At 46.0% G+C, this 27,788-nt stretch overlaps 1 protein-coding gene across 2 annotated transcripts in view; it reads left to right on the plus strand.

Annotated features, from left to right (window-relative positions):
- Positions 1–27,120, plus strand: part of LOC138467731 (cdc42 effector protein 3-like) — an 86,055-nt gene extending 58,935 nt beyond the window's left edge. For both annotated transcript variants that reach the window (XM_069607936.1, XM_069607935.1), the window contains exon 2: positions 22,521–27,120. In XM_069607936.1, coding sequence (XP_069464037.1) covers positions 22,760–23,530 — 771 coding nt within the window. In that variant the 5' untranslated portion in view covers positions 22,521–22,759 and the 3' untranslated portion in view covers positions 23,531–27,120. The remainder of the gene's footprint in view (positions 1–22,520) is intronic.
- The last annotated feature ends 668 nt before the right edge of the window (positions 27,121–27,788 follow it).

Here is a 27,788-nt window from a genome sequence, read left to right on the forward strand (position 1 = left end):
ATGAAGCAGGCCCAACTCCAACTGGTCCCGCAAGAAAATAAAAAGATTGAAAACTGGAGAAAATGGCCCGCGGCGGCCCGGGAACAAACAAAGGCATGGGTCTGGCTAGGCAGCACACCTGCACAAACAAAGCGGGCCGCGGCGGTGAAAAAAAAATGTTTTGCTTCCATGGCGCGAGGGCCTCTTCAAACACGCTGGGCCCCCTGCAGGTGGTGAAGGACTGCTCCGTGCTGGAGCAAGATGGAAGGAGATGCCCGGCGGCGGTCCCACAACTGCAACGAAAAGAACGCAGGACGTCGCCAGCAAAGGGGAAGAGCCCCAAGAGGACATGGAGCGGGTGCAGCCGCAAGGCGGAGGTGAGCTGCCCCTCCCCCACCCGCAGGCCGCAAAGGTGAAGAGCGGCGGCTGTTGCCGCATGTAAGAAACATGTGTGGGCGCGATCGATGCTGGCACCACCCACCTGCCCTGGGTGGTCCCCGTGCCCGGCGGCGAAGAGGCCTGCGGCGCTCCACGTGGGAGCCAAAAGAAATGAAGAGGGGAGCTGCCCCTCCCCACCCGCGGCCCGCACAGCTGAGGCGGCCCCCCTTTTTGTTCAATGGCAGGCCCAACTCCAACTGGGCCCGCAGATGGGAAAAAAAACATGGGGACAATGGGGGGATGCAGCCCCAGAGCAACAAAGAAAGGGGCATAACATAACGATCAACCGTCCTCGCAATAAGGCTGCAGGGACCCAGCCCCTAGTATAAAAGGGAGGGATGGCAGCTTTTTCTGGTGTTCTTTGTGCTCCTCCCCGCCTGGCAGCTCGGGCACCATGCCACTGTTCTCCTCCCATCTGCCCCACGACGGAGAGGGAGTGCAATAAGGGGTCTGCAGCCAGGGTGCCAGGATACCATCACAGGTGCCCCTGGACTATGGACTTGACCGATGTGGCCCCTGGGCCCTCCCAGGTGCGGCTTTGCCAGCCTCTCTTTGTGTGACTCTGTTGTGACGGTCCTAAGCGAACCGGGGAGGGTGCAACCTGGCTTTCCTGCCACTCCACAGGCGCGCAAGATGGACAACACAGAGAGCCCCAGTAAGATTGGGAGCCAGCAGACTTTGGACTTGCGTAAAATGGCCCAGTCAGTAGGAAATGTAACGCAGTGAACATCGGTATATGTCGAATGCTTCATGGGGTGCCAGGAGCCCTTTTTGGTGCTGTTTAGTGATATGAGACCCACTCACCCAGGTTAATAAAGGGTGTATGTGCGTGGGAGTTATGGTTTGTAGAGTTAGTGTCTGAATTATGTTATGGTGTTCCATTCATTTCGTTTTGAAAAAGGAGGAGTGTTGCATGTCACCCCCTGTAGGGAGACATGGTATCTCCCAGTGTGTGTGTGTGTGTGTGTGTGTGTGTGTGTGTGTGTGTGTGTGTGTCTTGGTCACATGGTTCCCCATGTGACCAAGCTAATAAAAAGTACGAGCTGTTTCCGGCTCGTCAGTCTGACCAGCAAAAGGCTCTGGTGTCGTTCTTTTAGCACCATGCTGGTGCCACACTGCATGCGCTGGGCCCAAGGATGGGGCCCAGCTCGATGACGGTGCCCCTGCTGGGCAACACGGCCCCAGGGTGATCCCAAGGCCATGTGACCATGGTTACTGGTGCGACCCCGGCCTGGGTGCCCCCAGAGCCGGGGCCGTTGTGTGCTGGGTGCCCCTAGCCACGTGTGTGCCTCCAGTGATCTGGGGCTAGTGGGGTGACCCCCACTACATTGTCTGCGGCGTGATCGCCGCCTGGATGGCCCATGTCGGGTGTGCCTGACGGGTGTGCGGGGCCCGCGCGGTGGTCTGGGGTATGCCCGCAACAGGGCCCAGCATTGGAGGGTTCTGATTGGTTGGTTCCCCTGCACTGGGTGCTAATCAGTGATGTCTTTTATGATGATTTAGGATTTAATCTGTGATACTATGTGTGGGGTCATGAGCAGCATATAAAAATAAATGTAACTTCACTGCCACATTTCTGCAACTTTTTCGGGTTTTGCTGTGTAACATTAAGGGGCGCCCCCCCCCCCTTTTTGTTCAATGGCAGGCCCAACTCCAACTGGGCCTGCAGATGGGAAAAAAAAACATGGGGACAATGGGGGGATGCAGCCCCAGAGCAACAAAGAAAGGGGCATAACATAACGATCAACCGTCCTCGCAATAAGGCTGCAGGGACCCAGCCCCTCCCTAGAATAAAAGGGAGGGATGGCAGCTTTTTCTGGTGTTCTTTGTGCTCCTCCCCACCTGGCAGCTCGGGCACCATGCCACTGTTCTCCTACCATCTGCCCCACGACGGAGAGGGAGTGCAATAAGGGGTCTGCAGCCAGGGTGCCAGGATACCATCACAGGTGCCCCTGGACTATGGACTTGGCCGATGTGGCCCCAGGGCCCTCCCAGGTGCGGCTTTGCCAGTCTCTCTTTGTGTGACTCTGTTGTGACGGTCCTAAGCGAACCGGGCGAGGGTGCAACCTGGCTTTCCTGCCACTCCACAGGCGCGCAAGATGGACACCACAGAGAGCCCCAGTAAGACTGGGAGCCGGCAGACTTTGGACTTGCGTAAAATGGCCCAGTCAGTAGGAAATGTAACGCGGTGAACATCGGTATATGTGGAATGCTTCATGGGGTGCCAGGAGCTCTTGTTGGTGCCGTTTAGTGGTATGAGACCCACTCACCCAGGTTAATAAAGGGTGTATGTGCGTGGGAGTTATGGTTTGTAGAGTTAGTGTTTGAATTATGTTATGGTGTTCCATTCATTTCGTTATGAAAAAGGAGGAGTGTTGCATGTCACCCCCTGTAGGGAGACATGGTATCTCCCAGTGTGTGTGTGTGTCTTGGTCACATGGTTCCCACGTGACCAAGCTAATAAAAAGTACGAGCTGTTTCCGGCTCGTCACTCTGACCAGTAAAAGGCTCCGGTGTCGTTCTTTTAGCACCATGCTGGTGCCGCACTGCATGCGCTGGGCCCAAGGATGGGGCCCAGCTCGATGACGGTGCCCCTGCTGGGCAACATGGTCCCAGGGTGATCCCAAGGCCATGTGACCATGGCTACTGGTGCGACCCCGGCCTGGGTGCCCCCAGAGCCGAGGCCGTTGTGTGCTGGGTGCCCCTAGCCACGTGTGTGCCTCCAGTGATCTGGGGCTAGTGGGGTGACCCCCACTACATTGTCTGCGGCGTGATCACTGCCTGGATGGCCCATGTCGGGTGTGCCTGACGGGTGTGCGGGGCCCGCACGGTGGTCCGGGGTATGCCCGCAACAGGGCCCAGCATTGGAGGGTTCTGATTGGTTGGTTCCCCTGCACTGGGTGCTAATCAGTGATGTCTTTTATGATGATTTAGGATTTAATCTGTGATACTATGTGTGGGGTCATGAGCAGCATATAAAAATAAATGTAACTTCACTGCCACATTTCTGCAACTTTTTCGGGTTTTGCTGTGTAACATTAAGGTCCTATCAGCTGGATTTTATTTTTCATGGAATATGGACATAAAAGTAATTGTGGAACTGCTGAAGAAGGTCCACTGGATGCAGAAAAGGAGTTCCTAAGGCAAGCCTCAAAATGTGCACTGGCCACTAGCCATTGGCTTGTGGTAATTGACTCTTGGCGAGTAAGAAATGGTGTGCAGTGATTTTGTGGAGAATTGTGGGCGCACGTTATATTTCATAACTGGCAAGTAGGGTACAACTCGCAATTTTTACCGCTGCCTACGGTGCATCCCTCCTGTGGTGGATACCAGCCTCCACACACTCCCACAGTAACCTTCAGCAAGCTACTGAAAACGGATGCGCCTTTGTGGAATTACCACACTGAAAGCATATCACCTAAGGGTGCACTTCTAGAGCCAATAGTTCTGATCACCTAAATATTGTGTCTACTAAGATATCAAGCATAGCCTAACTTAATACGTGTGTCAGCTTCTTATGACATGTATCTATGGAGCCGCATGATTTTAACATGTAAAGTGATCAGTCTTCCTGACATTTGATATTGTCTTGTAGAGAACAAATGCCTTTTTAATACATGTAGTTGGCGGATCTCGGTTTTGCCACTTAACTGTTCATCTGTGGCAAATTAATTGTGCCTACCTCACTATGCTTATATTTGCATGTCTTCCAATATTGGGATCACCTGGAAGGGACAGTGTGCAATACAAAAAAAATCCGAACTCATGTATGGCTTAATGGTGTTTCTCAATCTCTACTAATCATATCGACCATGTAAATATTTCTGGCCACAAATTCAGTTTTATATGTATTCTTACAAATAGGCAGATAGAAATTGTCACTCATTAGTCGGCAGCTGCATAGTTTTATTTGATGTCGCTCTGCTGCCACTTTACAGCGCAGGGTTTCCGGGCCTGGTCGGCTTGGAGTAGCTGAATATTGACTCAGTGTCTTAAGACCTGGGGGGCCGGTTCACAGAAAAGGCCAATTTTTATCCTGGGCGTAGTTCAAGGGCCTGCATCCCTTTTGGAGAGGGCCGTGGGTGGTCGGGATTTCCGCCCTGGTAATATCAAAGGCTTTGTTGAATAGTGGGGTTTTCAGTGCTCTCTTAAATAAGGGCATACTTTGTAGAGCCCTCAGCTGTGGTTTCAGGGTGAATCGGTAGGTGGGAACTGTACTTTCTATGGTATGGCCTCTGTATTTAGTGTTTGGAGTTAGAGCGTGTAATGCTAATGGCGCTGCCTCATTATAGGTTATGACCTGCAGTGTAACAGTGTGCATGTTTGAGAAGGTAGGTTCTCTTCTCAAGAACACCTCTGTGGAAAGAGCAGACTCCCTTAAACTGCTTGCATTATTGCACTGGGAGCCAGTGTAGTGCCTTTAGGCCTGAAATAGTGGGTCAGATTCGATTTTGGGTTCTCTGATTTCTTTGTAACTTCTTCTGTGGGGCTCCGTCATAGAATTTGATGCACAGCCAGTATCAGTGACCTGGCGAGGTGAACACAATAGTTCATTTGTAGAAGTGGGAGAACTCTTCTGAGTATCCTGAGGGGGAAGTTGGTGCTTTCCATTTTATCAGTGAGGGGTGGATCTGGAAAGAACCAGGCCAATTGTTAAGCAGGTGAAGGGGTTGTTCCTAAGGCCAGGGAAACTGAAGCAAGTTCCTTCGAGGGTTTTCTGGACCCAGAATCCAGCTTTTGGATAATTTAGGTATATGAAACTGTCCTTCATTCAATGCTGGGAATGTTTCAGGAATTCTGTAATTCTGGGCTGCAGACTTGGCCCTTTCTCCAGATGAAGGCAATGTTAAGTGTCGGCCACATACATATGGAACTCTGCCTGGTGTTGCGAAATCCCTTCTGCCAGTGGGCGCATACTTGTTAAACAACAGTGGCAGGAATAATTAGCCTTATGGGACCCCTCAAATGAAATTCTTTTAGCTTATGAGGAAGCATTGCTTCATCTGCCTTGATGAGTTTAATCTGATAAGAGAGGGTTGACCCATTACTTGAGCAAATCAAAAATTCCTGCCCTTTTCCACCCCCTCCAGGAAGCTGTTCCTATGATCAGATACGCGTTTGCATGTTATAATTCAAGTAGGATTAGGGTCTCCGATTGTCCCAAATCAAGCAACTTCAGTTAGACAGGATGAGGCTGCCTTTCTCTGCAGGAGAAATGTCAGCCTTACTATTCTGGGCTGGCACTGCATTCTGCTTCTTTTCTTCTTGCTGTCTCTCTGTTTAATTGAGAATGTTGTGGTGGCCGTGCCTTCTCAGTGGTGGGACCCAAACTGTTGACCTCGCTTCCTGTGGCCCTTTGAGGTATTTCTGATTTTAATTAATTCAAAGACCGGCTCAAATCCCATCTGTTTATGCAATCTTGTAGCCTGTCTATAGGTATTCATTTGCCTTTGGTGAAAGCTGTGCAGTATAAATACTAGATAGATAGATAGATAGATAGATAGATAGATAGATAGATAGATAGATAGATAGATAGATAGATGTGCCCATTAGAGGTCTAAACCCTTACTAGTGATAGTGCAGGAGACTATTTGACACTATGAATATTTGGGCTTGGTGGGTATCCTCACTCCAAAATGTTGCTGAGGAGGGAGATTCTTGAGATGGAATAGTAGTTTTGGGGCGTTGCGGGATCTGCTGTTGGTTATTTAAGCAATGGTGTAATTACATACTTTTAAATCCCGTGGGTACTGTGCCCCACTGATGGAGCTTTCAAAGAAGTGTCAGTGCGATCTTTGATGAAGGGCCTACTCCCATAGCAGGTTGGATGCTTTGAATTTTCATGCCAGTTGAAGAATCTAGTAAGGGCCAGAGTTGGGAATGAGGTCACGGATGCTGCAGTTTAATGTGGTTCTGTAGTGCTGGAGAGGGACTTGTCCAAGTAAATGTGAATGTTAAGTGGGATTTTCTATGTGTTCATCTCAATGAAGAACAGAGTACTTTTGCAATGTTGTGTAGGGACCTTCAGGGATTTTGGGGAATTCTCTTGTTTCCTCACTTGCTGGAGTCTGGTGACGTAAAGGTAATTTTTAGCACCACAATCCTCCCTGTGGTAACCTCACATGTGGGCTTTATAGCAAGCTTTGTTGATTTTGTCCGTTGTGTTCATTGTCCAAGGTTTCCCTTAATGTTTATATTGCCCCCGCCCACGCCTGCACACTGGGCCACACCTATTGTTTGTATACAAGGTTTTCCTTGAAGCAGCATTTTAGAATATAATGGCATCTTTCCATGATACTAAGATCCAAGTTGAATAATTTGTCATGGAATTTGGGCACACCTTTTTTGGTTCAGCTTCTGGATTTGGCCTGTCTAGTCATGTCCTTTGGTGATGTTGGTGTGTAATGCTCCCGGCTCCATTTGTGGTTTACCTCTATTAAAGGTGAGATCCAGCGACTGGTAAAGGCATCATAGAATATCTTGGCAAATATATATTTTTAGTCTCTACACATGAGGATTTTTCTGTCCAAATGGGATCCCTTGATCAAATACAGTTGGTGGAGTTGTTTATGTTTAAGGTAATGAGAACGTGAAGTGGGGATTTTTGTGGTTTTGACAAAAAGTGAATTCAAAGTTTCAATAGAACAGGAGGAGACAAGATCAAGGGTGTGACAAGCTTGGTTTTTTTGGTGAGATAGTTGGATGATACCCAACGATGATGTTTTTATTTGATTTTTTTATTGGCATTTAGCTTACAAATTAGAACTTTTTAGCATTATTCACAGAATACAACATACAGAATTAAAAAGAAGAAAAAAACATACATTTCCTTAAGATTATTTCATTGAAATCAGCTCCACAATGCATTAACAATTTTCTTGTTAACAATAAAACCAGCATAACATTTTTTTTCCATTTGTGTTACATACACTCAAAATCTCTCTAGTAGGGTAGGGGTTTATTCAAAATCTCATGTATTGAATATGATAGTTAGTCTGCAAATCTTGCTAGATATTGAGGCAAGCTATTATATCTGCGAGTTTCGGGGACCGATTGCCTATACAGTTTGTAGGACTGTCTTTGCTCCTGGGACTCTATCCAGTCTTTCGACCAAAATGTGACCTTCACAGAGGTCAGATTTGCAACTACAATTTCTTCTGAAATATTCAAATCACTCAATATTACGCTGCAAATCATTGCGTACATGGAAATAAGGCACAGCTCTGTTTTCATCACCTGAATGGGTAAACATTTCAGAAGCGACACCACCCTTTTCCATAATAGATCCTCTAGAGTTGCCCACACTCCAGCTGGAAGCGCGAAAAAAACCTCTGCGCCATAAGTGAGAACAGGGATCACCTTCAGTCGGTAAAAGGATATTACAGAAATTAAAGAGAATCTTCCATATCATTTGAAGATAATCCTCCCATGAGCCACCAAATGCCTTGCCTTTGAACGCAAAGCCTGTTCTCTAGAGGCGTCCCTGATGCTATTGCCCGGATGCATCTCCAGATTTACAAAGGAATTTGCTTCTAGAAATATGTCCTTGCCCAAGACCAAATCATCTGCATATAGTAGTCTATCCAATGAATTACCATCCACCCTATGCAGGAAGCTACGTACATTCTAGTGTCTTACTCAGGTCAGAGATAAAAAGGTTAAAAAGGGCTGGTGCAAGGGGACACCCTTGTTTAAGGCCCTTGTCAGTTGAAATGGTTTCAGAAAGAGACCCACCAAGGTCTAATCTTACCTGTCAGTATATAGACACTTTATTGCCTCCAGAATTAGACTTGGGCACCTCCATGCTTCAGGCTTTCCCCACAATTTCTGCATGTCAACTGTGTCAAAGGCTTGAGCCAGGTCTACACAGGCTAGGTACAATTTGCTTTTTCTTCTAATAGCGCGTGTCTTCAGAATGTTAATCAAGAACACCTTAATTGCGTTACCCACCCCCTTTATAAAACCTGACTGCAAAGGATCCTACTTACCAGAGTGATCGACCCATCCCGATAATGCTCTTAACACCAAAGCTGCATAAACCTTTCTTGTGGTGTCTAGGAGTGCGATAGGCCTACAATTCCTAGGATCAGAACTGTCGCCCTTCTTAAAAATCGGCACCATGACCCAGGTCCCCCAAGACTGTGGGAACATCCCAATCTTTCCTACATGCATAAATAGCTCAAATAAGAACGGTGCCCATTCCACCGTATTCTTCTTGAGCATCACGTTTGTGATGCCATCCGGACCAGGAGCTCGGAAATAGCTGGCTTTTTTGATCAGATCCCAATGTCATCAAGTTCCACTATTCACCCTGAGGGGAAGTTGTTACTGCTGAACCACGCACATTACTTACTGAAAAGAGGCAGGAGAAAAGTTCAACCCACGACTTGGCAGAAACAGCATTAATAGTCCATGCTTCCCTGGGTACATGCATAGAGTTTATCAGTTCCCACATCTCACGCATTTTTTATGTTCTACTTTGCTAAGCATCAGTTATGCATCGTGCCATAGCATTAGTTGTTTTCTCAATTTAAGCCAATTTCGATGTTGTTGTTTTAGCTTTTTGATCTGAGGCTTTTTGACCCCCACTTTGTTACTTTTGAGTCTCCTCAAATCGGCTCTCAAATTTCTTTTGGCCTTGTTCACCTCTAAATCGTATACATGTCAATGGGTAAATCCTGATTCACTGGTTACACGCAATTCACCAAATGTCTAGTGTAGTCCAGAGTCAGGTCAACTCGATCCTGAGGATACTTGGTCACAGAATCGATAAATCTCTCTGTCAGGTCCTCTTTTCCATGTTGATTCATAATCAATCTATTCCTTTCAATCAATACCACGACCTGCATGGGGTATACCTCAACTGCATGACACTCCCAATCTTTACATATCAACTTCATGATGTTATAGTCGCTCTGGTATGTGTGGATTATTTCCAGCTTCAGACATCTCAGGAGCATCTTACCTGAGGAAAAAACATAACCTAATACGCTCATTTCCACACCACTTTTCCAAGCCTGAGCTGGAATATCTCCCCCTTTAAATGCCCATTCAACATGTGTATGTTCCTGTTACTCAATTCCTTACACAGAGTGTGACCTCGCCTTTCAGAGGGTGTAGAGGCCACATTAATCTCAGTTAACAAGACATTAGATCCATCAAAACAGTGTGCATTTAAATTGCTACAAATTATTACAGCTGGGCCAGGCCACATCTCAAATGCTCTGTCCAACAAGCCCATTACTAATGGTTGAAAAGAATGAGAACCCTCTGCATTCATGTTCCAATATAAATTGAACAACAGCAACTACTTATAGCCATCCGAACACACACTTTCCACTCCAAACACTAGCAATTGGATATAGTGGGAAGGGTTAAACATTTTGAACACAGTTAACCCTCTCCCATTTTTAACTGCTATCAACAAACCCGACATTGGTCTCCCTTTTGGGCCTTTTAAGGCATGATTTAAATAAACCGTGGACCCATCCAAGATTGGGGGATTACTTAGCCAGGTCTCTCGCAAACAGACCACATTGTATGAGTGGAACCTCATATCTATCCCCATTGCCAAACAAATGGGTGTGCCCTCTAGTATTCCAGGATCTCAAAGTGAAAGATTTTAGCTTGCCGGGTTGAGGTAGTTATGCTCTTCGTTTATCAGGGTTCAAGGCTTCCAACGGACAAGCCCAACTTTGATGACCCTGCAACTTGGAAGATCCCATTTTAGGTAGCACTCTTCTGATGGATGCATAATTACGGACAGCTGTTACAGAGCGGAAAAATTGGGTTGCATTGTTGTCTGTTAGAGTATTGGAGCGTCTAAAAGGCTTACTCCACCCATGCTGTCGCTCTGATTCTGTAGGATTGGATGCATCCATTAGAACTGTCAAGTCAAAGCCCAATCGTAGTAGAGAAGGTGCCTCTTCCAGTAGAGTTTGTTTTACAAGATTGGATGGCAGATGAATTGCAACCCTGTCCAGCCGTTGTTCATCCAAATATTCAATAATGTATGTCCTTTGTGGAAATCATATGGAATTTAGGGATATGGTGCAACAGTCTGAGTACGTTTACTCGATTTAAAGTTAGGCCGTCATTGGCTTGCAATGTTCTTTCCAATAATAGTCTTTTTGAGGCATAATGGGAGTGCTTAGATTGCGATTTGCAAGAGCTCTTGTTGTTTACAATCTCGTTCACATCCATTGTTAGGAAAGATTTCTATTTATGGGTAATTTTCCCTCCAGTTGTGACCCCCCAACTATTTCATGTTGTCTGACCATCCTCGCCTGAAATTTGCCAGTGGAGCCCAGCCTTCTGCTGTACTCCACTGGACTTTTGCTCATTTTGTTATGGGGAAACTGACAATGCCCTTAAAACTGTCAGTACTGGGAGACTTTGTTTCCCTTAATCTTTCACTTAGTAACATTTTATCAGTGCACAAGTACCTTGCAGTAGATTGCGCCGGGGTCCCTTTTTCATTTTTAAGGCCCAAGACAACCCCACACGGTTTTTGGTGAATGTACAAGTGTGCCTTGGACAGATCTAGTGGCAGTTGTTACTTTTTATGTATTTTCAACTCTTCAATGGTCCATAGCACGTTTACCGTGTTTGGTCGAGGACAGTGGTCAGTGCCTAAAATGGCCATGCCACGAGGTCATTTATTCTTTTCTTTGGCCATCTTGTCCCTTTGCCTTCCCCAGGTCGAGCAGACCTGGGAAATTCCTTATTTGGTCATGGAGACCCCTGTGCAAACAAAGCTTTTGCAGACTTCTGCATGCCTTGTGTGTGTGCTTCGAGGATGTGGGCGGGTGCTGTTTAGTTCCAATACACATCTTGGGTGCCAGGATGTCTGGTGTGCTGGGATGACTGGGACCACCATGGTCTGTGATTGGTCCACATCTGGAATGGCTGTACGTGAGCAGATCTCCTAATGGTTTCTCTTTGTTTTGGCATGAAGGAGATTTTGGATAAGAAAAACATCTTGCACCCATTCCAGGTCGATCTTCTGAGTTTACACCAAACTTAGTAAAGGAGCCAAGTATCCTGAATCAACTAAGCCGATCCGTGGAACCGCTGGTGACCTGCTGGAAGGTTTGGCACCCTGAGCCCACTGTTGTCCCGTCCGATCCCCTCTTTCTGATCGAATCTTTAAGGCCTGCAAGGGCGCTTCGACCCATTGAAATAGTGGGACCAACTATTCTCGGCACCTCCAACTTAACCTGTAAACAAGACTTTTTGGAAGTGTTTCTGGACCGCCAAGTGATCTGACCAGCTCGTACGGGACCTTTGCCTGGAACCGCCGATGCCTCGAGCTGCGTCTTGAGCCTTTGGAGACTGCAAGCTCTGGCTATAAGGCCAGTTTCGTACACCTACCATTTCTAGGTCTGGAATTAGGGGAGTACACCTGAACCCGAGCATACGCGGTCCCTGTGTCGCTCAGCTGTGGTGACAAACTTTGTGGGTACCCTGCTGCTGTGCCTTCAGACTCGCTGCAGCGGAACTGGCTTGATCCCTTCACCAGGAGTGGAGAAATCACCACTGTCCCTTCACAGAATCATTCCTGGAACGCAACCCCTGAAAGCCACAGAGCCAGGCAACTGCAGGATTTGAACATGCGACCAAAGTGGACTCGACTGCCGATGTTTGGTCATGAGTGCGCCACGGGTTGGTGAGTACTTGCAACCCTTACTGGTGGCCCCTGATGCATCCACCCATTTTTACGCATGAGTTTACCATGAGGGCCACTTTTCTTTATCGAGGTAGCCTGCACTACTGAGCTATTCCCAATTCTTGGATCCTGTTCTGACCTTTTGGGGGAGACCCTCCTCGAATAGTGGGAACTTATTCTTCACTGCCTCACCCACCTTCCTGAGTCACTACAGCCCCTTGAAGAGAGCCCGCTTTGACTTAACCGCACAATCGCGTCCGCTAGCACCGAAAGTACTTTTCAGCTCAAGGCTCCACTCATCATAGGAACTGGACTGCCTCTTAGCTAGGGCGTGTATTGTGAAGGTTGCCACGGGGATATTCGCACTGTATAAACCCTTTCCTTGCAGGGTGTGGCACTGTACTGAGTAGTATCCCTGTTGTCCATTGGTTACTGTATATATGTTTGCTAGATTAGTGTTGTGTTGGTTTTGTTAATACTGCTGAATAATTACCTTGTGATTGATTTAAAAGGCCTTTAATAAAAAAAATATATTTTTGATATGCACCTCACTGAGAACAGTTTGTGGTTTTGTTTACTGTGTGTGCTCATTGTGGGCTTTCAATCACCCTCACCCGTCCTGAGACCTAGTCCTGACCGCTGCCAATGCTACTGTGATTGGTCTGGCTTGTCCAGAAGGTTACCCTGTACCAAGAAACTAGGCTGGCCTTCTGAACCTCTGCCCACAAGGCCAGAGTTCAGAAATCCATCTTAACATCTGTATCTCCCCTTCTTCAGCAGGAGCTTGCATTCGTGCCCTTTCGCCGTCCTCCATAGTAAAAAATGGAGAAGGTGGTTCAGTTAGTCTACAGTTTTCTGATTGGTGAGCCGATGTTACAGGAGCGTTAAATGATTTTCCATTCAGGGGCACAACCCCAGATGAACGAAGACTCAGATCACAATCCCCTAGTCTCCTGATCGAGGATATCACCGCCCTTGAGGTTTCCACATTAACCCTTTGCTTAGTAATACCATTCTGCAGGTTACTCATTTGTTCATCCGGGGAGCTTCCTGTGCCTTCTCCTAATGTTCTGAGTGTGAGACGATGCCAGGAAATTTGCCTTTAGTGGGTTTTGGACAACCCCACTTTCTCAAATACAGGACGCTCTAGGTGAACTTGAAGGGGCAAACGTTTGTGCCCTCGGGCCAGGATATTGTCTTTTGTTGACACCATTATCTCCTCCACTTTATCGGATCCACAGCTGCTTTCACTGGTTTGCGAGAACATACGGTCCCGACACAACCGTCTCCTTGTAACCAGGTTATAAACCTTGTTGATCTTCTTGGGAGAATAATGGTCTGATAGTGAATATGTTGAAAGATTCATCAATTCTTCAAATCATTTCGAGAAGGATTTCCCAGTTTGCGCAACATCACAAATGGCCATCAAGTTTTTTTTTTTTTTTAAGGCAGCTTTAGCTTTCAAAGCCTTGCAAGAAGCCGCCATGGTAGAGTTGACCAGAAGAGTCAGATTCCACACAAATTGACAAGCTTCATTTGAACATTGTTTGTACACCACCTGTAGATTTTCTGATTTTCTTCCCTGGTGTGACTTTTGCGTTTTGATTTTGTCAAAAGTTCTTTTCTCTTGAGATCGTTGGTTCTTTTTCCATTTTGTGAAGATGGTATATACTTACGCTGGTGGGGGAGCTGGATTCTCTCGCTCGGCCTCGAACAATGCTTCATTGAGCTTGTTGTCCTCAATAGAGGAACAAATGAGCTGGCCCTCTAGGTTCGAGTAACCCTCCTCCCCAGATTCTGGCAAAGTGATACTCTCAGGATTAGGCCTTGGAGCTTTTCCTTGGATCTCTTGTGGCTCTGAGTACACCTTTGGGGGTTCCCTCCGGGTTAGATGGTGCAGGGGGACAATGTCCTCCTTATGAGTAAATAAATACACCTCGGCCCTCCGGCTTTCTTTAATTATTGTCCTGAATAATCGGATCCAAGATGCTTCCAAGATTGTTTGTAGTCTGCGCAGAGATTTTGCCCAAGCTATCTTGTATAGCTTCTCCAAAGCCCTCCACAAACAGCATTTTAGAGTAGACCATTGCAAGCATTGTGGTGTGATCTTTAAGTTGGTTGTTTAAGCTCTCATATAGCTTGGTGAAAGGGGCTAGTGTTAGTGCCAAGGCTGCCACTGTGGTGGAATTGATCCTAGCTGATTTAGCACCCAGAACCGAAGGTTCGTCCACATGCCTGTTCGTACAATGGTGTCCACAACTAGAGCTTAGGTCACACCTGACCCCAAGTTAAAAGGCACTGGGCTTTCCAAGGAAGTCCTTGCTCTTTTGTTATTATTCTTGGTGAGCCATGTAGGGTAGCAAGCCTTGCTGCTGTAAATTGTCTTAAGCAAGTTCATTTTGTCCCCCGTCACCATGCTAGACAACCCCGAAGTGTGGACTGCAGAGTTAGTTGCGGAAGTGCAAGTCTTTCTCTTCGAGGCGCCAAAGTCTGAAGGGTATTGCACAGTCAACATCTTAGTTGTTTCCATGGCGATACAAACATCAAGGGCCAGGGGTCCACTTATGTGAGAAACCAACAGGTTCCTGTTCAAGGTTATTCCTCTGGGTAGACCGCAGAGATTCCATTGCGTCATCGCAATCGGAGAACGTTTCTGGTTCCTGATTTGTAGATGGTATAACGTGGGGAAAGAAAAGGAGGAAGACTCGACCGATCTGGAGCTTTCCAATAAATCCACATCGCTAATCTCAGATCTAGAGTTCTTATGCTCTGTCCTTTTTCGCCTGAGCTGATGACAGGTCAGAGCTCCCTTCAACAGGTGGTTTTCGATCGAAAAATCTGCAGTTTTTTAATGCCTCTTCAGAGCCCAAAGACGACGGTTGTCAAACAGGTTTTGTTTTGGGCAGGATATTGGACTCTGAAACCTTGGAAGCCGAGCCAGGAACCACAAAGCTTCAGTGGGTTTTTTCCCTTACATAAAATAGTTCAACACCTGTTGTAAAGGCGGGTTCACAACTATTTTGTCCAACACCCTGTTTTTAACATGTGTATTTTGCATCTTAGGCAGGGGAATGTCAGGTCTCTGCACCACCCGATTCACTTTAGATACCACGACCCCTTTATGAGTTACAACCATCGAGCTAAGCTTTGACAGAAACTTGTGGCAAAGCCCCCTCTTCGTGCAAATCCATAAAGGCAGCAGTAGAATCAGTTATCTCAACTGAGCTGTCAAAAGGAGTGGGAGTAGGAGGATGGGTGTCGGAAGTCAGACCGTTGGATACTGTCAGTAATCAACTCAGGCGTTGTTGCTATTTAATCACTCCCACTAGTCTCGCCAACTTCCAGAGTGTCAAAATCAAAAGGGTCAGTTCTTGACACACCCTCATTCTCACATCATTCAACTAAAGACTCATCCATCACTGCTGATCCCATCACGTGGGGAGTGGATGGAACAGATGGAGTGGATGGAACAGGTGGAGTGGATAGAACGACTGGAATGGATGGAACAGGTAGAGTGATGGAACAGATGCAATGGATGGAACAAAGGGAGTGGATAGAACGAATGGAATGGATGGAACAGGTAGAGTGGATGGGACAAGTAGAGCGGATGAAATCAGGTAGAATGATTAAACAGGTAGAGTGGATGAAACATATGGAGGCTACTAAACGGATGGAGGGGGTGGAGTGGATGGAACGGATGGAGTGAATGGAACGGATGGAGTGGATGGAACGGATGGTGTGGATGGAACGGATGGTGTGGATGGAACGGATCGAGTGGATGGAACGGATGTGGATGGAACAGATGGAATAGACTGAACAGATGGAGTGGATCGAACAAATGGAATGGATGGAACAGGTAGAGTGGATGGGACAAGTAGTGTGGTTGGAATCAGGTAGAGTGGATGGATGGAACAGGTAGAGTGGATGGAACAGGTAGAGTGAATGAAACCTATGAAGGCGATGAAATAAATGTAGGCGATGAAACGAATTGAGTGGATGGAACGGATGGAGTGGATGGTACAGATGGAGTGCCCGACCTCAAACGCGTAACTGATAACCGCCATATCACACGACCATGCTTACTCTCTCCTACACACCAACACTCATCTAGAACACAGCGATACTATGACACATTCGATATAGCTGTTCTCATACTAACACCCGCCGCATACTCCCCATCATCCTGACTAAATATCAGCTGAGCACAGCGCTAGCTTAAGCGTCTCCTCAGCCCTAACGCAGCCACAAATCAGTCTGGGCGTCATCCCCCCAGAATGAACACACATGCCTGACCTGCCAACCGCTACACCTAACGCTAAGAAGCAGCTAACACGCAACTGCCACGTCGGCTGCACGCATAGCCGGTGCACATATCCACCTTATGATCCTTTCCCTCTCTAGTGACTTCCGAGGACGTTCAACCTACCAGCGCTTTGAGATCATACCAATGATACATAAGGCGCTATGTAAATGCCAAGTAACATAACATAGCGTGGGTCGACTCACGCTGCTCCCAGGGGAAGTCGGGCAGGGGGTCCACGGTAAGGCTACTTCACCCACAGTCACACTCTGTCTTTCAACTACTAATGGGTTTATTCACCATTAGTAATTCACAGTTATTACAGGTCTTGAATAACGACCAAAAGACACACCAGACCGCTACTATTCACTTTTCACTTTGAGCGTACAAGAATACAGCTTCATTCAGGAGAGTTCAAAGGCACCAGGCCCGCAGTCACTCTACCCGCTGTGGCAAGATGGTTTTAGCAGCTCCCAGCGCACTCTCAGCTGTTTCTATTATTCAAGTCTTACCAGTCACTGTAGTCGCGGAACCACCCGACAGACACAGTGCACGTTTTACCAAGCCTCTCTACATAGGAGTCCCGGTGGAATTTAGCAAGGCTATCAAGATTTCAGGCGTTAGGCGTCCAGTTACAGTAGTCATGGAGAGGCTTGTTTCCGGGCTTTAATCATCTCTCCTCCGAACCCCTCCGGACACCCGCAGAACAGTGCAAATCACTCCTTCCTCACTCCACGTCGCTCTGCGAATGAGAACGGGTTTTAAGAGTTTGCTCCTCCCCACACAGCAAATAGTAAAGAAAGACTCTGCTCTGCTGCTCTGCCAACTCCAACACTGCGAAACACTCCATCCTCACTACGCCCACAGATTATAAATGATCTGCTGCTTCCATGGCTCATCTGTTTTGTGGTTCATCTACCCAGAGGTGGTTCTTCCCCAGCAGAATGAATGATTTTGTATGGTAAGAATCGAGTGGGCACAGCTAAATCAGTGATATCTTCAAGGAAGGTGACACAGTAGCCTGACTAATGACGTATTATTACCAGTACAAAGGAGCTGTTCAGTTCAAGGAGCATCGGGCTGTCATGGGTTGGAAAGAAGGGTATATTGGATTGGTTATTTGGAGATGGTTGGGTGTTCCATGTGGATCATTACCGTTGCCACACCTCTGTCGCTGGATGTGTTTCTGTGTATGATTTTAAAGTAGGGTGGGTTTGTCAAAAAAGTGTGGGAGCTTTTATAGCAAACCACGTCATGTTACATGTAGGACTTGTTTGTTCTCTGTATCCATCCTTTGTGTGGTCTCCCAATGCTGAATATTGGAACTGTCACATGTGTTTACGGGTCTCCTTCCACATAACAGAAAGGTAAAGCTCATTGGGGGTCATTACGAGTTGGGTGGTGTGGGTTAAATGTGTTGGTATTAATATATACCACTGCATTACCGCACCGCCCAACTATGAGTTGAGCTCAGAGTTGTAGGATTCGCCTACAGCTATGAGCTGGAGGTAAAGCCACTGACTTTCAGCCATTTTTGGTAGAATTACCACCACAGAATTACTGCCGCAGTAATTCCACTGAAAAAGCCCCACATGGATTTACTCCGCCACTTGCAATCCGGCAGTAATTTCTGCTGGACCAAGTGGCGGTAACGGTAATTCCGTTGGACAGTGTTCTGGCAGATTTACTGCCGGAATACCGCCCAACTCGTAGTGGCCCCCATTGTTTTCTAAAATGTTCTTGATATTATGAATGACCTGGGTTCCCACCCGTCGGGCCATAGTTTTCAGCAGTTTTTCAAACGTTTTAATTGCATGATACTCACACAGTGCTTTGCAATTCAGGCTGCTTGTGGATTTAAGGTGCACCGCCTGATTTGAAATGCAGTCAAGTTCCTGAAATTCAATAGCAAAACAAAGCTGAATCTGTTTCTGTGAACTGCAGTGTTTTGACAACCCACTGGCAATTTGATAGCTTTTTGCTATAATCTAGTGAGCTCAAGCTGTGTGCCCGTTGTACTTCTCTGGGCTCTGTTCACTTGTGCTGTATGTCCTCATTTAGTCATTTTTAGAAACACCAGGGGGCATCGCTTGGAAAGAAAATATATGGTTGTTTCTGGAACAAAATCAGGATTGGATGAGCTTCTGAGCTCTGCAATGGGGCAGCCAGTGAGCTCGGTGCAACAGGTCAAAGTATTTGGAATATTCAAAAATATTGCTGCATATTGTAAACTTTCTTTGAAGTCTATGGGTGACATCGGTAGACTCAAATAGTGTGATTTTGTGTGGAGAAAGAAACATGTTTGTGCATGCCATTACCAAGCGTACCTGCAATAGGTGAATCCTTTCAGAAACGCGATGAGATCATCTTTTGAAACACACACAATAGTTTTTATTCTCATCACATAGCATTACACCGCTGTATATTTTACATGTATAAACGGTGTGAGCATCCAGTAAGATTTCAGTTTAAGACTCACAGTAAGGTGGTGTTTATATTTTACAGAACAATCTCTTTTATAGCTAATTGGTTACTGCACCTCCCCTCGAGTTGTTTTTTTGTTTCACTTATCTTTAGCACACGATGAGTCGGGCACGTGCTTCATTTATTCAGCATCTCTCGCCTCTTCCCCGGGATGCCTTTTTGACTGGTTTTTGCAGCTGCTAACCTAGACCCCACTTTCCATTGATTGGGAACAGGTGATGGGGAGCCAACAGCGGGTTCTGCTGAAAGTCCATCTAAACCTCCTTCTCAAACATTTCCAAGGGTTGATGTGTGCCTGGCTTGCTAGAATTGTATGTTCTGTCCTTGGGGAGTGGGCCCATGTACTTAACCTGTACCACAATGCCAAGGAAACCCTTAAGAAGGCACATAATTGGCTCTGTCACCTGCGTGGTCAAATATATGTTCATTCGGAGGGGGGTCTGGGAAACTCTCTACCAGCACAAACAAGGCCATTGACTTGTTCTTGGGTGGGTGGCCCCTGGGAGAGTCTCAACCAAGTCTTTAGCTCACTGTTCTTTTCACAGAGAAGAAATGTCCCCGCATATCAGTCTTTGTCCTGCCCAGAGGCAGTCCAGCACCAAAATGCTAGGCAATTTTCCTCTGAACAAGAGTACCACAGCAACCCCATACACGTGTTTCAGCCTAGTTGGGCATCATCAGTGAGGTGAAGCTGTGCCTCTCTAAGAGCAGTGAGCAAGGGATAGAGGGGGGTCTGGGAAACTCTCTACCAGCAGAAACACAGCCCATTGACTTGTTCTTGGGTGGGTGGCCCCTGGGAGAGTCTCAACCAAGTCTTTAGCTCACTGTTCTTTTCACAGAGAAGAAATGTCCCCGCATATCAGTCTTTGTCCTGCCCAGGGCCAGTCCAGCACCGAAATGCTAGGCAATTTTCCTCTGAACAAGAGTAACACAGCAACCCCATACACGTGTTTCAGCCAAGTTGGGCAGCATCAGTGAGGCGAAGCTGTGCCTCTCTAAGAGCAGTGAGCAAGGGGTCCACGTCTGGATTCCCCTGGCAACTTAAACAGAGGGGGTTCTGGGAAACTCTCCCAGCACAAACACAGCCCATTGACTTGTTCTTGGGTGGGCGGCCTCTGGGAGAGTCTCAACCAAGTCTTTAGCTCACTGTTCTTTTCACAGAGAAGAAATGTCCCCGCATATCAGTATTTGTCCTGCCCAGGGGCAGTCCAGCACCGAAATGCTAGGCAATTTTTCTCTGACCAAGAGTAACACAACAACCCCATACACGTGTTTCAGCCAAGTTGGGCATCATCAGTGAGGTGAAGCTGTGCCTCTCTAAGAGCAGTGAGCAAGGGGTCCACGTCTGGATTCCCCAGGCAACTTAAACAGAGGGGAGTCTGCCAAACTCTCTACCAGCATGAACACAGCCCATTGACTTGTTCTCGGGTGGGTGGCCCCTGGGAGAGTCTCAACCAAGTCTTCAGCTCACTGTTCTTTTCACAGAGAAGAAATGTCCCCGCATATCAGCCCAGGGGCAGTCCAGCACCGAAATGCTAGGCAATATTCCTCTGAACAAGAGTACCAGCACGAACACAGCCCATTGACTTGTTCAAGGCTGAAACATGTGTATGGGGTTAGTGTTGGTACTCTTGTTCAGAGGAGAATTGCCTAGCATTTCAGCGCTGGATTGCCCCTGGGCAGGACAAAGGCTGATATGCAGGGAAATTTCTTTTCTGTGAAAGGGACAGTGAGCTAAAGACTTGGTAGAGTCTCGCCTAGTGGTTATTCACCTAAGAACAGGTAATTGGGCTGTGTTCGTGCTGGTAGAGGGATTCCCAGACCCCCCCTTTGTTTTGCATAAATTAACTTTGGGTCTCACCCTACGTTACCAGGGTGATCCAGACGTGGACGCCTTGCTCACTGTTCTTAGAGAGGCACAGTTTCACCTCACTGATGATGCCCATCAAGGCTGAAACACGTGTATGGGGTTACTGTTGGTACTCTTGTTCAGAGTAAAATTGCCTAGCATTTCGGTGCTGGATTGCCCCTGGAAAGGACAAAGGCTGATATGCAGGGACATTTCTTTTCTGTGAAAGGGACAGTGAGCTAAAGACTTGGTAGAGTCTCGCCCAAGGGTTATTCACCCAAGAACAGGTCATTGGGCTGTGTTCGTGCTGGTAGAGAGATTCCCAGACCCCCCTTTGTTTTATATGTTCATTCGGTTCTTTCGACTAATCTTTTTCCCCGTTTCCCTTTTCACACCACCTTGCCTTTGCTGTTTATTCACAACCGACCTTCCCAGACTCCATGGATGATAATTCCAAATGTACCACCTGTGCACAATCTTTTTTTTCACTGATGCCGGCTCTCCATATCCAGCCTATGCGGTCCTTACTAGGGTTTTGCTACTATACTTTAAACACTTCCTCTTTCTCCGCTTGTCCACCTCCCCCCCACACACATGCCCAGTTACTCACAGCTCTCTCTCCCTATTTTCTTTCCTCCTGTTTTTATCATGCGTGAGAGACCCCGACTCCGCATTGTTGCCGGGCCCGATTGCGGTGTCTGTATCTGGCGAAGACACCTGAAGCCCCCTCCCTGCTCCAGCCATAATCTGTCCTACTCTTCTCATATGTCCTCAAAGAGCAACCATTGTGGCAGGTGAGATGCCAGACTGCTTCCAAAGTAAGCCCCTCTCTCAGTATTGGCAGGTGTGGGTAAGTGGCCGTTCATAAAGAAATGAGCAGATGAAATCATTAAAAGTGTATTGAAGGTATTTCTTTCAACTGCTTTGAAGAGCCAGCAAGGGTTAAACTAATACCTTTTCTCCATCACCAGTTTTTCAGAGACTTACCCGGCCAAGTGGAGCTACTCTATTATAAGGTGTCTCTGGGATGCCCTTGCTCCAGTCCTTTCTCTTGTGCTCTGTGGTCCATATTTGTGTATGGGCAAATCATTTGTGTCAGTAACCAAGCAAGCAGTGTTGACTATAGTCGTCGGGGACAGCAGTATTGAGCACATTTGATGCAATGCTAAACCTCCAAACCAGGGATTGATCTGTTCATATGTTTTCCCATCATTCTTTCTAGCTTAGACCCACATGCTTGAAGAATCTCTTTTTTTTGTATTTGTTTTTGTTTATTATTTGTATCGCGCACCAAACCCTGAGGTAACTGGGCACTTGACTTAGAGGTTACATACAGAGTGAGCAAGCGGAGCCGTCTTAATCTTGACGGAATGCGGTGGTTGTCTACCCCACAGGCTACCGATTCCGGATGCTCTTCTCCTCGTCACATTGAAACATGGTCCTATTGCCTGCCTTTAGTTACAAAGAGAAGTAGTCCATGATGAAAAGAAACCTGTGTCTTGTCTGTCGCGCACAACATATTTCAAGATCGTTTTCCAAGATTTGCCAGCATTGAAATCAATGCATGTAAAACCAGTGAATGAAATTGGGAAAGATGAGAAGCTTAAACACAGAATGTTACAATAGGCTGAAAAATATAATGTCAGGCGACGCAATAAACCCATGTTTTGCGTTAACCACTTCATGTTGCTTTCACGAGGGGAGCTGACCTGTGAACTGTACATGCCATTTTTTTTGTTAAAATGAGAATGAGTGCCCCATAACGAGTTTACTAATGATCAAATGTTTTGTTTCCTAAACAGGTGTTCTGGCTGGGGTGGAATTACACTACGTTGTGACTGCTTCTCCCTACTAAACGTAAACACCGCCTTCGGGAGACTGCATTGTGGTGAAGGAAATTCTTTCCGGCCCGTCGGCCTCCAAGGAAGAAGACTCTTCAAAACCAACAACCTACCATCGAAAAATTAGGTGACGCTTTCTTGCCAGGAAGTGGATTTGGGCATTCGCTTTCAGAAAGACATCATCAAGTTCAACTTAGACAATGCCAGCAAAGGCACCAATTTACTTAAAGGCAGGAAACCAGAAGAAAGGGAAGAAATTCAAACTGAGAGACATCTTATCCCCGGATATGATTAGCCCACCGCTCGGAGACTGTCGACATACTAGCCACATTGGAAAAGAAGGACAGCAAGATGTTTTTGGTGACGTCTCCTTTTTGCAGGGAAACTATGAGCTTTTGCCTGGTAATGATGGAACTTCGAACGATGGAGATTTTGAAGGATGTACTGAATTTACCAGGACGAATAGTACCTGTCGATCCATGTTCTCCGAAACACCCTTTCCGGCATTGAAAAACGCGATCTCGCTTCCCACTATTGGCAGCTCCCAGGCTCTTTCGCTGCCCTTGTTATCGCAAGCGACGTTTCACTCCAAGCATGACACTTTTCCAGGTTCCAAGGCCCCAAGGCTTAGTTGCGATCCAGTCGTTGACGAAAAATTGAAGAACAATGCTGTGCTGTTCGATAATGGGACACGGTGCAGTGATAAGAGCTCGCTGAAGTCCAACGGCGACACATCCTCCGGCACAATTGATAGGGTCAGCAACTCATCTAGTCTTTCAGAACAATATGACTGGCAACAGGGTGAATTGTTGGAAAATGGCCCCATTGCATCTGAACAATGTAGAAAAAACGGAAGTAAACCTGAGGAATCCATCCCTGACCTTTCATGCTCCCTTCTCTCCATGCAGCTCGACCTGGGGCCTTCACTTTTGGAGGAAGTCCTCAGCGTAATGGATAGGCACAAGTTTTAGTACTTAGTTATGGTTTCGGCCAAACATGGCCACAGAACTAACGTATGAAGAATGTTAAATGCCAAATGTACACTTTGTTTGGGTTACACAGCCGCACTTAAACCATTTCTATCACCCAACGTGCCCAAAGTTGTTAAGCTAGTAAACCTTCCACAAATCGAGCACACTTTTCTTTGTAAATGTATCCATATTTTAAGTATAACATTGCTTTGTCACTTTCAAACAAGAAGACATGACATCATTGTACAGCAGTTCTATGTTTCTAGCATAATCAGAATCTTGAAAGAGGTACATTATAAACAAATCAAATAGCTCTGGGTGAATAGCACTGTGCACTTTCTCTTTTGGAATATCAGAGCACCCAGCTAGCCATGCTTCACACATGTGTACCACTGCACATCCTCGGCAGAGAAGGCCCAACAGGACTGTGCTCTCTGCCGCTCATTTGTGTCACCCAGGCCTCATCACCTCTGTTTTCCTGCCCATGTTTACCAGTTTTCAAGCTGTGCCCTTTAAAGCATGCTGACCACGTTGGACTGTGGTGTACATAATGGCAATGGGATAATGGGGGACGCACCGTGTGTGTGTTGTGTGTGGTGCTGTATACACACAGCCAGGTGGTGGTGTTTGATTATTTGCTCACCCATTGACTGCCCATGGCCATGCTGATCCATATGGCCCTTCTCACCCAGTTCCTGCCCTCCCCTCGCAAAACTGCTCCTCATGGGAACTCTTTCAGCTCACTTTAATGAAGCCTTATCATCAAACGTTGCACTGAAAGTGCCAGCCCGTGTTTTTTAAAAGCAGTCTTCTGAGGGTTAATGACTAAATTGGAGCTGTAAATGCACTACTGGTGTAATAAAAAATGCCTATACCAGGTCTGCCTTCACTGGCTTGATTTATAAACACTATGCGTGTTACAAACAAGCATTGGCAAAGCCAACAGTTTTGGCTTGTGTATAAGTATTAGGCGGTATCTGGTCTTTCCATCTAATGCCATTGCATCTAATGCCATTCAATCGAATTTTTCCATCTAAAAACTTTGCATCTAATGCATTTTTTGGGGGCTAAAGGGTTCATCTTTGTTTAGGTGCATTATAAAGGGTGAAAAACAGGGGTTGGGGGACCCCCCCAAACAATGCATTAGATGCAAAGTTTTTAGATGGAAAAAATTTGATAGAATGGCATTAGATGCAATGGCATTAGACGGAAAGACCATAAACCGTATTAGGCATTTGCCAAGCACTGCTATCAGATGCCCAGGTACTCACACCATTTTGCATCTGCTACCATCAATGGGCAGTTAATACCACTACGCAGTGCCTGACAAGGGCCTTTCCCATGCCTACGCAAGAACCCAAACTGTTGGCATTGCCAATGCTTGTTTTTATTGTTGCACGGCAAGAAAACAGTGATTATATTTTGTCAAAAGTCATTTCCCACCTGGAACAACCCTTTTTTTTTCACCAAAACAAAAACATTAGTAGCACAGACATTTGGCAACAGACATTTTGAGTGGCAGCCTGTAGCAGAGCAGTTTAGCCACCAATCAAGGTATTTCTTCCTAACTAGAACACTGAACTGTTCAGCTCTCCTTTAGGAACACTAACACATTTTTGGGCCATAATCATTGCTATGTGTCTGTTGCCTTAATGTTCTCAATGTGCATGTCAGTCCAAAAAAAAGCCCTGTTAAAATAGCGTAACATACATGTTTCAGTCGGTGAACCAAAGTGTTTCCATGCCAATGGTAAAGGGGTCAGTGCTGCAGGGCTCACGAACCAGAAGTATTTCCTTTTTTTAGGATACATCACAAGGCTATTATTGCCAATCGATTTATCATTGGTTAAAATATATGCTGCAATGTTAACTTTGTATACCTGTACGCTGAAAGACTGCATCAGATCCATCAGAGTTTGTTATGTATATAATAAATATAAAGGGAAACAGGACAGAGCCCTGGGGCACCCTACAACTCAGGGAAGTCACTGCTGGTACCAATGGCGGGAGGGAGATTACATGCCTTCTGCTAGTGAGAAAGGATTTCAACCATTTGCAAGCAGAATCCTGAATGCCTGACTCATGAAGTTGAGACCAGAAGATTGTGTGGCTAACAATGTCCCTAATAGTTTTCCATCTTTTGGTTTCATTTTCTCACCTGGCTCTGTGCACAATAGGAGAGCGAAAGCCAGTCACTAGAGGAAAGTTAATTCATAAATAAATAATATTTTTTATACTTCGTATACCTGTAACACAATCAGAGGGTGTCAGAGGGTGTCAGGTAATAAAATTGCAGCAAAAATGTCGCTGGTAAAATATAATCACAGGAAAAATGCTGTGGTTTGACCCGGTAAAGGTGTACCCCATTATACCATTTAAGGGGAGCAGGGTTTGCGGGGGTGTTCCCTGCTCCCCTTAAATGGTATAATGGGTCCGGGAGTTGCGGGGGTGTCCCCTGCATCCTTTACATGATTGTAGCGCAAAAACCACAGCATTTTTGACGCAATATTTTGTATTCACTGCCATTTTTGCTGCGATTTTAAGACATGGAACCAATCAGAGCAGTTTATTCTTTTGATGTGATTGTCCTAAGGATCACCACATGCCAGTTTTTCTTTTACATCGCCATACAATTACATCACTTACCGTTTATTCGCTGCGGCTAATTTAACCTTTGGCCTTTTCACTGTGGTGTTTTCATCACGGCCATTTTCACCGCTTTTATTTTAATGTATATTTGTTGTTTGTTGCGGTAGGAGATTGAGGGTGGAGGGGGTGGGTTAGAAGGGGTTGTGGGTAAAAAACACCATAGTGAAAAGCCCAACGGTTAAAATAAAATAGCTGGGGTGAAAACAAATAAAACCCAATTATATTGCAAGGCAGAGGCGTTGTTGGGGATGTGGGGGGGGGGGGGTTGAGAGGGCTATACCCCAAGTCTTTTGGTTGTCCCCCTGGATAGAAGCTCAGGGTTTACAACCAAAAAGGATAGCTAGCCCCCAGTCCCGACAGTCCCAAAATTTGCATAGCCCCGGATCTTTTCTAGACCTAGCAACACCCCTGTTGCAAGGTAAACAGGAGAAATCACCCAACCTACTAGCTTGGCGCCTAATGCTCTGGTCGACAGTTTATCAGCCTCTTAAATGAGATATTTGTATTGTTACAATTGATTCCCATTAAATATATATGGACCAGGTTTTCCTTTCCATTGCGGGCAGCTAGCTTCTCGCTCTGCATCGATCAATGTCGCCAGTGCATCAGCATGTGTTCTCAGTGTCTATTGTGCTAGTCAAATCTAGAGACAGTCCCATTGGTACCTCATCATTTGCTTCCTCTTACAACGGTGGGTCAACTGTATAGCCCTGTCGGTATTGGAGAATGAAAATATTTTAATTTATACCTTTATTTCTTGCAAATTATATTCTCATAACTGCTTAAAAGTGTAGATGTTCATATGCATTTTTATAAATGTGTGTTTATGCATTGCTTAAACAAACACTGTGAGATACATAATGTTATGCACCGCGTTATATGATTTCCATACAGACACTACATGTATCTTCTGTGCAATAAAAACAAAACTTGTTAAGAGATCATCTTTTCAGATCTGTGAATACATTTACATTGTAAGGAACAAGGTTGTACAGTGAAGTTTTTCCATGGCAGGTAAGAAGATAGGACTCTCAAAAGACTGGGCTGTTGACTGTCACCTGCCAATGTAGTCGTTGATTATCTGTCACTGACAATTAAGGTGTACTGATCTTCAGCTGCTGAAAGGTATTCAGACAGACGATGGTTGAAGAAAGGATTTGACTCCTTATAAATAATTTTCTTGCTATTACTTTGTCTTCTCATTTGAAGTGAATGCAACCAAGAAAGAGAGGCAAAGTAGAGTGCAGATGTAAAGTCATTTTTGGTTTTAAAAAAAAGTATTGAGAAATATTGGTACATATAACAGAAGACATCCTTAACAACAGTGGATGAATACAGTTGAGTGCATAAATGGGATGAGTGAAAATAAATACACGTTGAAATAGAGTATATATCTATGTAGTGATCCAAGATTCAATTTGAAAAACAAGAGACAAAACTAGGTACACAAAAGACAGACAGAAATGAGAGAGTGGGGATGGGACAGGATCATATAATAGGAACAGTCTAATATTATGAAATGGGAGCGTTGGTAAGTAGAACATCATGTTCAATTTTAGTTCATGTTTACGAACTAGACCAGGTGATGAGGCAATACAGCCCTCCAACCT

This window comes from Ambystoma mexicanum, chromosome 4q (assembly GCF_040938575.1).
Source record: "Ambystoma mexicanum isolate Mex_15411 chromosome 4q, UKY_AmexF1_1, whole genome shotgun sequence".
Classification (NCBI taxonomy): domain Eukaryota; kingdom Metazoa; phylum Chordata; class Amphibia; order Caudata; family Ambystomatidae; genus Ambystoma; species Ambystoma mexicanum.